At 35.8% G+C, this 15,406-nt stretch overlaps 1 protein-coding gene and 1 long non-coding RNA gene across 2 annotated transcripts; one reads left to right on the forward strand and one right to left on the reverse strand.

Annotated features, from left to right (window-relative positions):
• LOC107630755 lies at positions 8,332-10,735 on the forward strand. Its single transcript, XM_021117365.1, has 7 exons — positions 8,332-8,485; positions 8,665-8,747; positions 8,842-8,909; positions 9,016-9,065; positions 9,179-9,337; positions 10,523-10,580; positions 10,692-10,735. Exons 1-7 carry the CDS (start codon positions 8,426-8,428, stop codon positions 10,733-10,735), a joined length of 522 nt encoding a protein of 173 aa, XP_020973024.1. The 5' UTR covers positions 8,332-8,425.
• LOC110270256 lies at positions 11,010-11,677 on the reverse strand. The gene is made up of 2 exons (XR_002359578.1): positions 11,088-11,677; positions 11,010-11,057 (listed from the first exon to the last, which is right to left on the reverse strand). It is a non-coding gene; the product is annotated as an uncharacterized LOC110270256 (long non-coding RNA).

Below are 15,406 nucleotides of genomic sequence, written 5' to 3' on the forward strand. Positions count from 1 at the left end.
TTTTTTTGTAGAGAAATAAACATAACTTATTAATGCACATGGATTTTCTATTATTTTTCTATTTTGGTTTTTTTTTTTCATGAGTAGGTTCCCAAATTCCTAATATTCAAATAAATTAGAAACATGTTACATTCTCTTATCAACCCATGTTCCCACAATTTTCCCACACTTATTTGATACACAATCTCTATCTTAAGCTAACCAAAGATTCAATTGGGATAATTAATTTGTTTTCCGCTTAAAGCTAGTGATGTGGTAAAATATAGAACAAATGGGGATTAAAAGGCTCAAAGTGGCTGACAAGGGTGATTTAAAGGGTAGGCTTATTTGGGATAAGTGAGCTAAAATCAAACAATGGCCTCAATCCTATGCAAGCATGTAAATATACTAAATAATGGACATATAGAATGGAACAAAGCTAAGATTGCAATCATAGAGAAGTAAACACACAAGAATAAAAATTTATGGTTAAATAATGTAACCATATAAATAAGCTCAAAATCTCACAGGTTGTGTGTTCTTTAGCTCAAAAACCATGTTCCAAATACAACTTCCAAACAAGTCTAACATAAAAAAATTTTTTCAATTTAAATTAGTGAAATATTATAAAAATTTCTTGAAAAAGAAAATATTACTTCAACCAAGTAGTAACTAAATGCATAAAATCAAATAAACATGCAAATGCAACAACTAATTTAACGAAGAAAATTAAAACATTGGTGTTGAGACAGGGATGTACTAACCCACGGAGATCGGTATCGACCTCCCCACACTTAAAGATTGCACCGTCCTCAGTGCATGCTGAGATGTGCAGGTGGACAGGTTATTTCAACTGTTGCTTTTCTCTAAGGATTGTGCAGATGGACTTGTCTGTCTCCCCATGTAAACGTCTTCCGGTTCTCTTCCTGGTGGCCATCCTGAAAGAAAAAGGGAAGAAAGGTAACCCAATAATAGAGATAAGAAAATAAATGAAGTATGGTTGGGTTAATGCCAAATGAAAAGGGTCTCATGTACATGGTAGCTACAACATGTAAGTGAGAAAATAATAGAAGCCATGGCATACCAGTGGTGCAGAATATGCAACAATGGGGAAGAGAGTGGGGAAGGAAAGATAATATAAATTAAAAATCAATACAAAAGTAATACAGGTATAAAAGATTGGCATTGATTTAAATAATATTACCTAACCAGAATAAAACAAGTCATAAGCACCAAGATAATACTAGAAAAGAAATAGCAGTTGAATAAGAACATTTGAACACCAATGGTAAAATAATAAATTTAGAAAAATAAAAATATGCAATGAATGCAAGTACGCAAATAAATAAAATAGAATGAGAGAGAAAAAGGATGAGAAGAAGAAAAAAGAAAGTGAGAACGGAGAGAGAAGGAAGAAATTAGGATTAGAAAAGAAAAGATAAGAAAATTGGCACGAATCTGGATAGGTTGTGCGACGCTGGCGACGCGGTCGCGTGGTGCGTGATAAGGTTAGGTGACGCGGACGCGTGGGGCACGCGATCGCGTGACTCGATTTGTGCTAGTGGCGCAAGTGCAGCCTCGCGGTCGCACAACTCTCTGTTCAAAACTCAGTATTGCCAAAATACAGGGTGACGTGGTCGCGTGGTCGACGCGATCGCGCGGGTGGCCTTATTTCCAATATGACGCGGACGCGTGGGTGACGCGTTCCCGTGGCTGGGCTTGTGCTACTAGCACGGGTCCAGCCCAATTCCAGCTCAACTTTCGGCCATACACCCTTTTTACGCCGATTTCAGGTCACGCGGCCGCATGGGTGACGCGGTCGCGTGGGAGGCCATTATTCCCATATGACGTGGTCGCGTCAGCGACGCAGTCGCGTGGGGTGATTTGTGCCATTGGCACGCCTCCAGCGCTGCTCCTGCGAAACTCTCTATTCATATTAATATTATCTCCCATCTCCTTGCGACGCGGACACGTCGCTGATGCGGTCGCGTCGCGTGCTCGCGCTCTTTTTTTTTTAATCTGAAAAGATGCAGAATGCAGTGTTAATATGAATGTGATGCAAAACTCCAGGTTCAATATAATAAAATAAAATGAAACTCAAAAACAAATAAAACTAAATAAAAATGAAAAAGGAACAATCATACCATGGTGGGTTGTCTCCCACCTAGCACTTTTAGTTAAAGTCCTTAAGTTGGACATTTGATGAGCTTCCTGTTATGGTGGCTTATGCTTGAACTCATCCAGGAATCTCCACCAGTGTTTGTGATTCCAGTAACCTCCGGGGTCCCAAACTAGGCATGTAAAACCCTTGAGCAGCTTCAAAAAGATTCTTAGGCTCCCGGGGTGTTGGATGTCAGAACAGATTCCAGGATCCCAAACCTTGCTTTTACACCCGTCTTCTTGTTGATCATCATGATTCCATCCGGGTAGCAAGCAATCTGAATTCTCACGAAAGCAGTCAAACAGCTTCCTAGACCCATTCAGTTGAGCTTTACACCAACCCTTACATTTAAATTTAAAGCTTCCAACCATAATGAACCTTGCAGGACAATTCTTACCACTGACCATTTTCCTCTTACTCTTAATGCCACAAAGAGCTCTAAGTTGACCATCCGTCTCCAGTAGCCCATATTCAAGTGGGATTAGAGAGCTAAGGGATATGAATTTTACCCACTTGAATGTTGTGAAGGATGATGGCAACTTAGGGGAGGTATTTTTAATGAAATTGCAAGCTCCACTCCCTCGTGCTCTTCTCTGATAATTACCACCTCTTTGCAAGCTTCTTCAATTTCAACCTCTTCCTCTTGGTAGCTCTCTTTCAATTCAATCTCTTCTTCATTGCTTTCCAAGGGCATGAGAGGTTGTGCTTCTTCTTCTTGAACAATGACAGCTTCTTCTACTTGTTCTAGTACGAATTCATTCTCTGTCTTGTCCACTGGGGCCTCTAGTATCTCCTTCATGCTACGCCCTTCATGAAATTGTCCACATGGGGCTGTGGTTGACCCTTGTATATTTGAGCGTCTAGAAGCCCATTGAATTAATACTTGCTCCAGTTGTCGAATAGTTGTTTAAAATTTATTTACTGTTTCCGTTAGGCGAACCTCTGCTTCTCAGGTTGCTGGACTTGGACATGATACAAAGGAAAGTGGTGGTGATTGGGAGTAATTGGGTTGGAATTGGGGTGGTTCTATATATGGTTCATATGGCTCATAAGGTGGTTGGTATGGTGGTTGAGGGTTGGGGTTATATGGAGGTGAATGGTGGTAGTTGGCTTGTGAGTGTGGTAGTTCAAAGTTATGTTGAGGAAAGGGTTCATAGGCATATGGTGGTGGTTGTTGATAGTCCATTGGAGGTGGTTGTTGCCATGAGGGTTGATCAAATCCTTGTGGCTCCTCCCATCTTTGATTGTTCCAACCTTGATGCCTGTTCTCATTGTAATTTCTTCTTCCTGCAACATAATTGTAACCAGACTCATAGCCAAAGGGGTGAGAGTTCATAGTAGCTAATAAAAATTAAAAATGAAAATAAAAATAAATTTAAATTAAAAGGTTATTTAAATTTTGAATTTGAAAATTAAATTTTAAAATTTGAATTTTTAAATTTTTGAAATTTGAAATTTGATTTTTGAAATAAGATAAGATAAGATAAAAATTTTTAAAATAAAATCCAATAACCTCTTAATTTACGAAAAAGCAAAAATAAAAACAAAAATAAATAAGCAAAAAGCAAATATTTACAATAACCAATAATAAGGCACACGTTTGCAATTCCCCGGCAACGGCGCCATTTTCACGTTAGGATTTTTGCCAGTAAAGAATGTCATAAAAACAGTCGCATTGTAGATATAGTCTCTAAACCGACAAAAATCCCTTCGTACAAACGTTTTGGTTGTCACAAGTAACAAACCCCTCTCTCATGAATGGATGTATTCCCCCACTTTATAGCCTCTAATATGTGTTTTCTGGGCCGCAAACTGGGTCAAAAATAGTCCAGAATTCGCTGGTTCGAATTTTGCCACGCTGGATTTCCGTCACTGCGACGCGGCCGCATGGATCACGCGGTCGCGTCGCCTAGCGTCAGGGGAACTATAGAATATTATATATCAAATCGAATTCCTGGACGTTAGCTTTCCAACGCAACTGGAACCGCGTAGTTTGGACCTCTGTAGCTAAAGTTATAGCCGTTTGAGTGTAGAGAGGTCAGGCTGGACAGCTTAGCAATTTCTCCAACTTCTTGCATTCCTTCCACTTTTGCATGCTTTCTTCCCATCCTCCAAGCCATCCCTGTCTTATAATATCTGAAAACACTTAACACACATATCAAGACATCTAATGGTAATAAGAGAGGATTAATATTAGCAAATATGAGTCCAAAGAAACATGTTTTCAATCAAAGCACATAATTAGGAAGGCAAATGTAAAACCATACAAATAGTATGAATAAGTGGGTAAAGAGTAGATAGAAACCACTCAATTGAGCACAAGATAAACCATAAAATAGTGGTTTATCAATGATCGACCCTATACACTTGAGCGACTAGAGTGGATACACTTCCGGTGAGGGTTCGATACTCAATTCCTTGTTCCCGGCTTTCATGAGCGTTCTTCTTGCAAGTCTATTTGAACTTCATTTTGATATTTGAATTGGTAGAGTTTGTGAGTTGTCATATGACCTTTGCCCTACTTGCTTATATATATTTTTGGAGATTGATTGAGTTTTAACCAAGTAGGTAGAATCATTTTGTATTTAGTTACATTCATATAGATAGGTGCATATAGTTTCTTTACATTGAATAAATGTTCATACCCCTTTTCTTGTCCTTCTTTATTCTTAGCATGAGGACATGCTTAGTTTAAGTGTGGGAAGATTTGATAAACTCCAATTTTGTGGTTTATCTTATGCTTAATTTGGGGGATTTTATCACCTTTTCTCATATTTATTCAATGAAATAGCATAGTTTTGCAATTCTCCCTTGATTTGTGCTTAAATGTGAAAACATGCTTTTTAGGCCTTAAATTAGCTAAATTTAATTCACTTTAATTCCATTCGATGCCTTGATATGTTTGTTAAGTGATTTCAGGTTCATAAGGCAAGTATTGGATGGAAGAAGTGAGGAGAAAAGCATGCAAAGTGGGAGAACTCATGAAGAAATGAAGGAACCGTAAAGTTGTCAAGCCTGACCAATTCGCACTCAATCGACCATAACATGAGCTACAGAGGTACAAATGAGGCGGTTTTAGTTGCGTTGGAAAGCTAATATCCGGGGCTTTAAAATAATATAAAATTTGCCATAGTTGCTTGACGTATAGGGGCGCGCACGCGCACTGTACGTGTGCGCGCCGATGGAGCACGTGGTTCACTAAAGTAAAATCGTAGCTAGCGATTTGCAACTCATTTTGGGGCCCAATCCAACTCATTTCTGATACTATTTCATGCTGAATTCAAGCTTGGGCAAGGGAGGAGCAATTATTTGTAGTTTTGGCATCATGTAGGTTAGTTTCTAGAGAGAAAAGCTCCCTCTTCTCTCTAGAATTAGGTTAGGTTAGGTTAATCTCTTCTAGATCTAGGTTCAATCTCATGTTTTCATCTTGCTTCCTTTATGAATTCTTGCTTCTACTCTTTGATTTTCATGGTTTGTAGTGTTAATTTTCCTTTTATGCTCTCTTTTATGTTCATGGATGCTCTTGTTGGATTTGGTTCACATTTAATGAAATTTGATGTTTAATATTCTCTTATTGATGATTTGAGTTGTTGATTTACTTTTCTTGCAATTGGTAGTTGGTAGATTTATTATTCTTGTATTTTTACTATGCTTTCCTTTTATGCCTTCCAAGTGTTTGACAAAATGCTTGGTTGGACTTTAGAGTAGATTTTGAGTATTCTTGGCTTGGGAAGAGTAATTGGGCAATCTTGAGTCATGAATACCCAATTTAGATTGGTGATCTAGAGTTGTTAGTTAATATCATTTTCAATGACTCTAATCTCTTGCTAATTCAATTAGTGAATTGATTAGGATTTTTGACTTGAGATTAACTAGTCTTGTTTGACTTTCTCTAATGGAAGATAACTTACACCTTCTTCCAACATTGGGGATGACGAAATAAGATAAATTCTTGTTAAGTATTGTTATGATTAATGACTAGGATGGAAAGTCTATGATCTCAAACCTTGCCATGAATGTCTCTCTTTATTACTTGCTTTCTTTAGTTACTTGCTTGATTTATTCTTCTTGTCATTTACTTCTTGCCCCTTATCAATTAAACCCCCTTGCATATTCATAGCCAATAATCATTCATTTTATTGTAATTCCTTGTGAGATGAATCGGAGTTCAAATACTTCGGTTAATTCTTTTTTAGGGTTTGTCACTTGTAACAACCAAATTTTTGATTGGGAGGATTGTTTGTTAGTGTAGAACTATACTTGCAACGAGAATTCATTCATTTGAGGAAATTCTATACCATCACAACAATTCTCTTCATCATGAGGCTACTTTGATCATTGAAGATGTTTACCGAGATGGAGTTTGGCATTTAGAGAGGATTTGCTCTTTTATTCCTGGGGACTTAAGGGAAGACATTCTTAGTTTAGTCCATATTTTAGTATCTGGTAGTGATTTGGGTTGGAGCTGGGAGCACTCTCTTTACTCTGCTAAACAAGGATACTTATGGTTAATTCATAATAAGTTGAATTGGGATAGGAATATCAATTGGCTTTGGCTTTGGAAGGCGCGGGTTCCCGAAAATTTGAGGCTCCTAGTGTGGCTTTGCCTTCATGATGCTGTGCCAACTCAATATCTGCGTTTTCGGTGACATCTCTCTTATTAATCCTTATGTACTCGTTGCAATCAACTTCTGGAGACAATTCTTCATTGTTTTAGGAATTGTGAAGTGGTACGATTAGTTTGGGTTTCTCTAGATTTTTCTGATTTGAGTTTCTTTGGTTCTCACGAAGTGCATGATTGGTTCAAGCGTGGCCTCCTCAATAAAGGTTGTTCCAAATTTGCAGCTATAATATGGTTGATTTGGCAAGACAGAAATATTGGTCATTTTCAAGGAGTTTTTGGATCTTCTGGGTCAATTGCTTACAAGGCTTGCAGACGGATGGTTGATTTTGAATATACAACTCAGAATTGAATGTGTTGTATCCAGGGATTAAAACCCCTTTCTTGGTCTCCGCCAGAACCTGGTGTTTGGAAGTTAAATTGTGATGGGAGTGTGAAGTTGGGAGATGATTGTGCAGGTTTTAGGTGGGTAATTTGTAATAGCTCCAGTCAATGGGTAATGGGATGCTCAGCAAATTCCTTTGGATCTAGTATCATCAGGATGGAGTTGTGGAGTATATGGAAAGGATTATTGGCTTGGGCTTGGGAGGCGGGTCATAAGCTTATTGTTTGTGAGACAGATTGCGCAGTAGCTTTTGAGCTGGTGAGTGGTTGGCAGGTTCCGCTCTGACATCTTGATAAAGAAGTGATACAGTTGATCTTTGAATTGAAGCTGAGAAGAGATTGGGATGTTTGTTTTGAGCTTATCCCAAGAGAAGCTAATGTCCACTACTAGAAAAATAGTTATTACAGACGGATTTCATCCCACGGAAATACAGACGGAATTTTAGAGGGATTTTTTGTCGAAAAAAAAAAAATTAGCATAAATTACAGACGAAAAAGAAAATCCGTTGATAATTCTGTCGGAAAAATTAATTTTTTTTCGTGAAAAATGGTTACGGACAAAAAATCTGTCTGTAATTAAATGGACAAAAACGGTGCATTTTATTAAATTATTACAGATGGAAAATCCGTCTGTAATTTAAAATTTTCCGTCGGAAATATTCAATTAAACCTAAATGAAACACGAGCTTCTTCCAAATCAAACACGAGCTTCTTCTCTCCATAGCACGAGCTACTTCTTCTCTCCGTGGCTACTACTTCTGCTTCTTCCGTCGCTGCCGCCGTCGCTGTTGCGTCGCACAATCTCTCTCTGTCATCCCTTGCGTCGCACGAGATCCCACCGTCGCCGCTCTCGTCACATCTACTCCCATCGTCGCAGAGCTCTCTCTGCCGCCGCTCTCATCGCATCTGCTCCCTCTGGCTCCTCTTCCATCTAATCTCAACTCGCTCTCTCAGTTCTTCTCGTAACCATCTCAAATTTCAGGTATATATATCCTGATTTTGTGATTCTATTCTTCGTGATAAATCTTAGGGCTCAATTTTTCTGTGCCATTTTTAGGTTTATCATACTCTGCTTTTGTGCTTTGTTTGAATCTGCAGGTTTACTCTGATTTTGATGAATTATTTTCTGCAATCAAAGCTTTTTTTACCTAAAATTCATGGTAGGCCATTGCTTTCTATAGTTTTTTATATTTCTTTTTGTCATTGTGCTCTTGAAACTTGTTTATTGTATGTTGCCTTGTTGTTCTATTTGAACTTGGTGACCTGAGGTTTTCTTAATTATGACTTGGAAGGTCCGTGAAGAATATAGTACTAAATTTGATGGATCTTCTATTTTGAAGGTATAAAATTCTATTTTTTCCTCATATTAATCATCTAAATGTTAGTAGTTATTAACACATAAGTTTTCTTGTTGAACTGGTGGCAGAGATGTTGTTCCAAGCGTTGAAGGTAACTTAGCTTCTTTTTTTTTGAATTAATTTTATTTTCCTGTATAATGGTGTTTGGTTTTTCCTTGCAGGAGACTGACATTGGGAGGCACGTGAATCGGTTGCGGAAGCATTCCTCCAATGACGTTCGCAGATTGGTGAAGCTACTTGTGAGGTTGTTGATTAAACACTACTTTTCTTTTTATTGTCAAAGTTGAATTAATCTTATCATAATTTCAGTGTACTTGATTGAGCTGTTTTATTTGCAGGAAGTGGAAGGAAATTGTGGTTGAGTGGGTGAGGTTGAATCAACCGGGTGGAACAGCCTCTCTCATGGGTAAAACCAAACCTCAACTCAAATGTTTTGGGACATTTTTCTTAGTTAAGGAATTAGAAATCCAAGTGTTTGATGATAATTGTTGGCGTTGCATTTACATTTGCAGCTGATGGTGACTCTCCACCGCTGAAAACCACCCAAAACGGGCATCATCGGGTCTTTCTTGGACCTTTTTTTATTTTTATTTTTTATATCATGGTAAAGTTTAAGGCCCTGTTTGGTGTTATTAATATTCTATTTTAAAATTCCTTTTTATTTATTTTTTGCAGATTCCTGATTTTGCATACTCGCCAAATCCACACAATGAGTACTTGTGCATCTTATTCAAATTTTCTTTTTGTGTGTGTCTCTGTTGTTTTGGATTTTGGCGAACAATAATGCTTTTTTGCTTTTGTATGCTAACACAGATGGAAGTTCTGGGTCTGACTGTAACACCTCAGAGGCAGAACCAAAACCAAAAATGATTCCCTGCAAAGAAGCTCTGCCAAAACCAACGCCGCCACCTTCAGTCCCTACTCCTTCCATCGCCTTCCAAAATGTACGGTTGTGATTATTATGTTTTTATAACCGTTTTTGAAGTGTCTTAACCCTCCAAATGTTGTTGCTAACATCACGGAGTATGAAAATAAAATTAAAAAAAAATGAAGAAAAGCAATAAATGTGGGGCGTAGGGGAAAATGCATCATAGACATGGGGGTGTTATTATTAATCTCTTCCTCACACGTTGTTGCTTTGAATATTAATTCCAGAGACAGAGAGAACAAAGAGATAGAGATTTTGACGCGGAGAGGCTTGCTTCGGCAAGGAAGCAGCTTCAAGAAAACTACAAAGAGGCTGAAAATGGTGGAATTCTTGAATAAGGTAGTTGGAGAATGTGAGAAGAAGAAAGAGGAAAGTGTTGGTGCCACTGCTGTTGTTGGTGATGGAGAGGAGTAAAAGAATAAGAAGAAGAAGAAGAAGAGTAAGAAGTATGGGTTAATTTCTCGAATTTGGAACGGGATATTCAGAAGATGTAGCGATGATTTCAAGAAGAGGCTGCAGTATTCTTTTATCATTTTGATATTAAGATATTGGGTATTGGCCTGCCTGAATTTTAAAACTAGAAATTCTGTTGAAAGAAACAAAAAAAACTTATGGCTTTCTTTGCTCAACATTACATGTAGACATGTAGTAGCATCACTAACTGAAAGAACATTGTGCTTGATCCAGAATCAGAGCCAGTGCTGAGCAGATCTATGTGGCGCATTGCACTGTGACATTGAAATCAATTTTGGGTTGAAAAAATCAAAATGTAATCCTGCTGTCGCTGCAAGAAATAAACATCTGTGCAAGGTGTGCATCAGTCTGTCTATTCATTTGTTTTGACCAGATTTGTTTCAAGCCACCAATTTATCTCAAAAGATTGAAAAGTTGACAATTTAGCCCTTGAAGGACTAAACAAGTGCAACATCAGTTGCTATGTGGGTTTGGGAAATTTATCAAACTGAGTAAATCATTTGAACACAATGGACTTATTTAGTTATTCAGAGGTTAAATTGTCTATGTTATTAAGTATTCAAGGGCTGAATTGATGGTATAAACAATTTATATCTGTCTCTAATTGTTTTCTACAGAGCTTAGCAGATAGTTGTTTTCCTGTTAATGACGGTCCTGCAGCAAGCCGACTCCATGGTATGATATTAGTTTCTTTTCTGTAAAATGTTGCACGTTATTGGTAGCTACTGCTTCTTACATTGACAATTTGTCAGAATTCTTCATGCACCAATTCTGTGATGTACACAGCTGCACTGGAAGCAGGAAACCTTTCTCCAGAGGTCGCCGTATAATTTAATTAAAATATATAAATAATTTCTATCCCTTTCTTTAATTTACCTTAAGAGGATCATTCTGAAAAATCTTAAAAGATTCAGAAATCCTGAAGAATTTAACTTGACAAATTGCATAATAATGAGAGAGTGAATTTTCAAAGACTCCTTAATGCCTTGTCCAACTATGTGGTGGAAATGAATCTATTTAATGTAATTCGTTTGAATTCATTTAACTGGTTTCTTGATATATGCAGAAGAAGACAAATGCATTCTACATCGTTGCTTCCATTTTGCTTTTGATGCTGCTGCTACTTTACTATCTCTATATCTACTTTATCTACTTGTGATAAGGTTTTGATTTTTTTCTTACAGAGGGATGAAAAGGGAAACTCAACTGTTGAGGCGCATCTCTCAAACTGGCAGAAAGAAAAAACCATCTTAATGGATAGATCTGTCGCCTTTGGAAGTTCTCGCTTCTCCCAAACTTTCAGAATCCATAGAAGTTTACTAATCTATGATAGTGGTTACTGCACTCCCAATTCGGCCATAGGCGAGTGCAGTTGGAGGAGAAGAGCGAGAAAGACCGCCAAATTTGCTCCTTATTTTACATGTTTGTTGTAAGCCAATTTCTTTACGGAAACTTAGCAAACACAAATTTGAGCTGCAGGATTGAATTCGCCCTTGGTGGCTTTTGTATTTGATTCTAACTGACATTACTAACAAGAAAAATTATACCTTATCATCGTGTTCTTTTTGTTTGTTGAAACTTGATCAGGATCTATTTGTAAACTTTTTCATTGTGTAGCATCAGTGTAAACTCCTATTGTAATGCCTTGCGTTGAAGCTTGGTTCCCCTGATAATGGATGCAACCCCTTTGGCAAATATGCAAACATTCCCTCCAAGCAATGCAAGAGGAAGAAGAGGACAAGTATATCAACCTATTACAGCTCAAACTGCTGGTATGTCAAACTTATCTATCATACTTCTTTACAACCAAATATGAGATGCATGTTTCTATTTGTAGCTCTTGTTTTCTGGTGTTATATTCTTGACAATTGACATGCTACATACCTTGGTATGTCTTTAGTATTTTTTTGTCGACGGATGGATTATATCAAAGGAGAAAAGGTAAACCTCAATCTTGTCTCTAACCAAAAACATGGACATCAAATTAGTTCCTCAGGATTTGAAAGTAACAAATTTGTCCTTCATCATTCAGTTTTTTATGCTAGGATTAATCTGTTACCCTTTTTCTGAATTGAGGGAATTTGTCATTTCCAAATCTGTCACTCTTCCATGTGTTTGGCCAAGGATGAGATTGGGAGTCTGAAAAGTTGGGGTGAACTTGAGCATATGGCTCCCAACTAATTAACTTTGTTTCTAGATTCTAAGCAATCTTCTGTTATATCGGTTGACCTAGAGAAGATTCATACTGCTGATTTATGCTGCAGTCAAATACAAAACTGATTCCAATTCTGTATTTTTATTGCAACTTAATTCATAATAGTGCCATTCATTCCTGTCCAAAAAAATGCCGTTCACTGATCTTTAATTTGTTGATCGGTGCAGAATCATTTGAGCAGCAGCCAACAACTAACTGGCTGGGAGTTTTTAGTGTCTCATCTTACTCACAGTATTTCAATGTGGAGACGGATGTTGTTGTAGACAGAATGATATGTTCCTTGAATCCAGTCCCTGATGATTTTTTCAGCAAGATAGATGCTAACCCTGATTTTTGAGTTTTGACTTTTGACTTGTGTAGCACTCCTGCTATGATTTCAATAATCAAAACTAAGTTACTGGTTTGGTTTAGATGTGAAAATATTATGCATCAAGCAAAAATAGAACTGCTACCATAACATTTACTGGGAGAATGCTTCCTGTTTGCTTCTGCCATCTGCTTTCTTTATTAATATTATGATTGATTTTTTTTGTCTTCTTCCCTTATCAGATCTCCAACTTTGTGATTGGACTGTATTCCATCTCTACCTAATTCTCTTCCTTTCCTTTGTTTTGAAGAACTACAATACCACCTCTTCCTTTCTCGGTTCTTTGCAAATTCTTCCTCCTTGCCCTTGTTGGGTATGCCCCAAAAGTAGCTAAAATATAATATTTTCGGGAATTGTTCTTATATCTTTGGTTTCTCATTCAGTGATGATACCTTTTGTTGCTGAGATATACATTACAGCATAGCTATGATGCAGAATTGTGTTTTCACTGGCATAAGCTACAACTCTCACACTCTTGGATCAGCTATGAGAAACTTGACTCCGACAATTACTTTTTTGCTGGCTATCATCTTCAGGTAACTAATTACAGGGCATACATCTATGCATCTATGCATGTTTGGATATTTGCATGCATATGGATTTTGACAATGTCTCTTTCTATATAGACTCTTAACCTTGGATTGAAATTGTGCTCATTGGCCTTTTCTTTCCATAAAACTTGTTTGTTTGGTCTTTTATTTTTAAGAGTTAATAAATTATATATTGAAATATTTTCATATTGTACAGATCATGGTTAGTTCTTATGCTTTCAATTGACATAATTTTCATTAAAGATGTTGAGTAATGAGTTTTTTGTGCCATAACAAAGTGAATAACTTTTATTATTGACATTTTTTCATGTATTTTTCTCTGCTGTGTACTTTTACTGACATGCAGTACTTTAAAATTTTTGCAGCCAAGAAGTGTATCCCTTTTCTAATTGCATTAAGAGATATAAAGCAACACGACATTACTCAAAGCATGTGTGGGATACTGGTTGATTGGCTTGTAGAGATTTGCATAATGTAATTTTTCTCATATAATACAATGTTATCAATACATTTTGTCTATGTTTTGAATTATATTGAATTGCTTGATAAATACGATGAATTTGTTTATTTTTTGAAATATTATAAATATTCGAATACAAATTAGATAAAAATTTGTATTAAATTTATATTTATTTTGTATGAAAACAAGTTTATTTTGTAATTGGAAAAATAAAAAAACCTTACTGACGGATTTACAGACAGATTTTCTGTCTGTAATCAGAATGTCAGATGATTTTCCAAGGTTCAAATTACAGACGAAAAATCTGTCAGAAAATCCGTCTGTAATTACAGACGGAAAATCTGTCGGAAAGTTCGTCGCCTTCGGGAAATGGATGGAGAATTTACAGAGGAAAAATTCGTCGGTAACTGGTAAAAATCTGTCAGTAATTTTCCGATGGAAAAAAATTCGTCGGTAAATAATTTCCGACGAGGCTTTTACAGAGGGACAAAATCCGTCGGTAATCAAAAATCCGTCTGTAATAAAGACTAAATCTGTCTGTAAATCTGTCTGTATTAATTCATTTTTTAGTTGTGGTCGTGACAGATCGGTTGGCAAAGATGGGATCCGCAGGTAACGGTGCTGATGAGGTTCACCTTTGGTACCAGCCACCAGAAGTAGTTTGTCCTCTCTTGCTATTGGAAACCTAATTTTTTTTTACTTCTTTCTTTTCTTTTCTGCTCTTTTGCTTCGCCTTTTTTCCCTTTTCTTGGTTGCTCATTAAAAAAAATTAATTAAGTTGGATTTATTTTATTTTAAAATTGGTAAAAATTGGAAATCAAAGTTAAAAACTTAAAATAGAGGTCCGTTTAAATTGATTTTTGAAAAAAATATTTATTTTTTTATCTTTTAAAAAATATTTAATAGACAAAAATTATTTCACATTTAAATCGACGTTTTAAAAAGAGTTTTTAAGTATTAAAAACGTCTTTTACTTTTTTTAAGTAAGATATTGCTAACTTTTAGAAAAAGCAAATAATTTATTTTTTTTTAAATAAAAGTACTTTTCTTAAAAGACGTATCCAAACAAGTTTTAAATTGAATAAAAATATTTTATTAAAAAAAGGACTTCTTTCACTAAAAAAGTCAATCCAAACTGGCACGTACAAATTGTAAGATTTATTTGTTGAGAAAGGCATTAAAAATTTTAGACAATACTTAAAAAATAAAATTTAAAATAAATTTAAAGACAACATTTAAATAAAATAATATATCAACTTTATAATAATTGTTTATGTGTATTTGATAGGACAACACTTGATAAGTGTCTTCTAATTTATTAAAAGACATCACTTATAGCCTGTTGATAAAAAATACTTTGTTATAGCTCTATTTTTTGTCACTAGTATAAAACGTTGTTTATATATAGGTAAAAGCCCAGGTGCAGACGTGTATTCAACTTCATATAAAGTTGATAATTGAGAACCATTAAATAATTTTACTGATCTGACTAAATTGTCATTTAACGGCTCTCAATTATCAACTTCACATGAAGTTGACTGCAACTAAATTTTGGCTCTTAAACATATGTTGTAATAGACCAAAAATATTGTAGTGCAAAATAAAAATTCAATATTATAATAAATATTTTAAATTAATGTTACACTTGTTTAAACTTATATAACTAATACGTTAAACAAATATTTATATTTATACTCCGGTAAAATATAAAGCTATGTTCACTATCTACAAGTATATCATACCAGTCTTTTAAAAATATAATACATATTTTAATAAATGCGTATTTCTTTTTTTTATTTTTGATTCGTTCAGTCTTATAGATATTCAGAATTAAGAATACCTTTTAGTTGTGTCTTAAACCTATTAAAACAGTTATTATAATAATATAAAACATCTATCAAAAAAATT

This window comes from Arachis ipaensis, chromosome B03 (genome assembly GCF_000816755.2).
Source record: "Arachis ipaensis cultivar K30076 chromosome B03, Araip1.1, whole genome shotgun sequence".
Classification (NCBI taxonomy): Eukaryota; Viridiplantae; Streptophyta; class Magnoliopsida; order Fabales; family Fabaceae; genus Arachis; species Arachis ipaensis.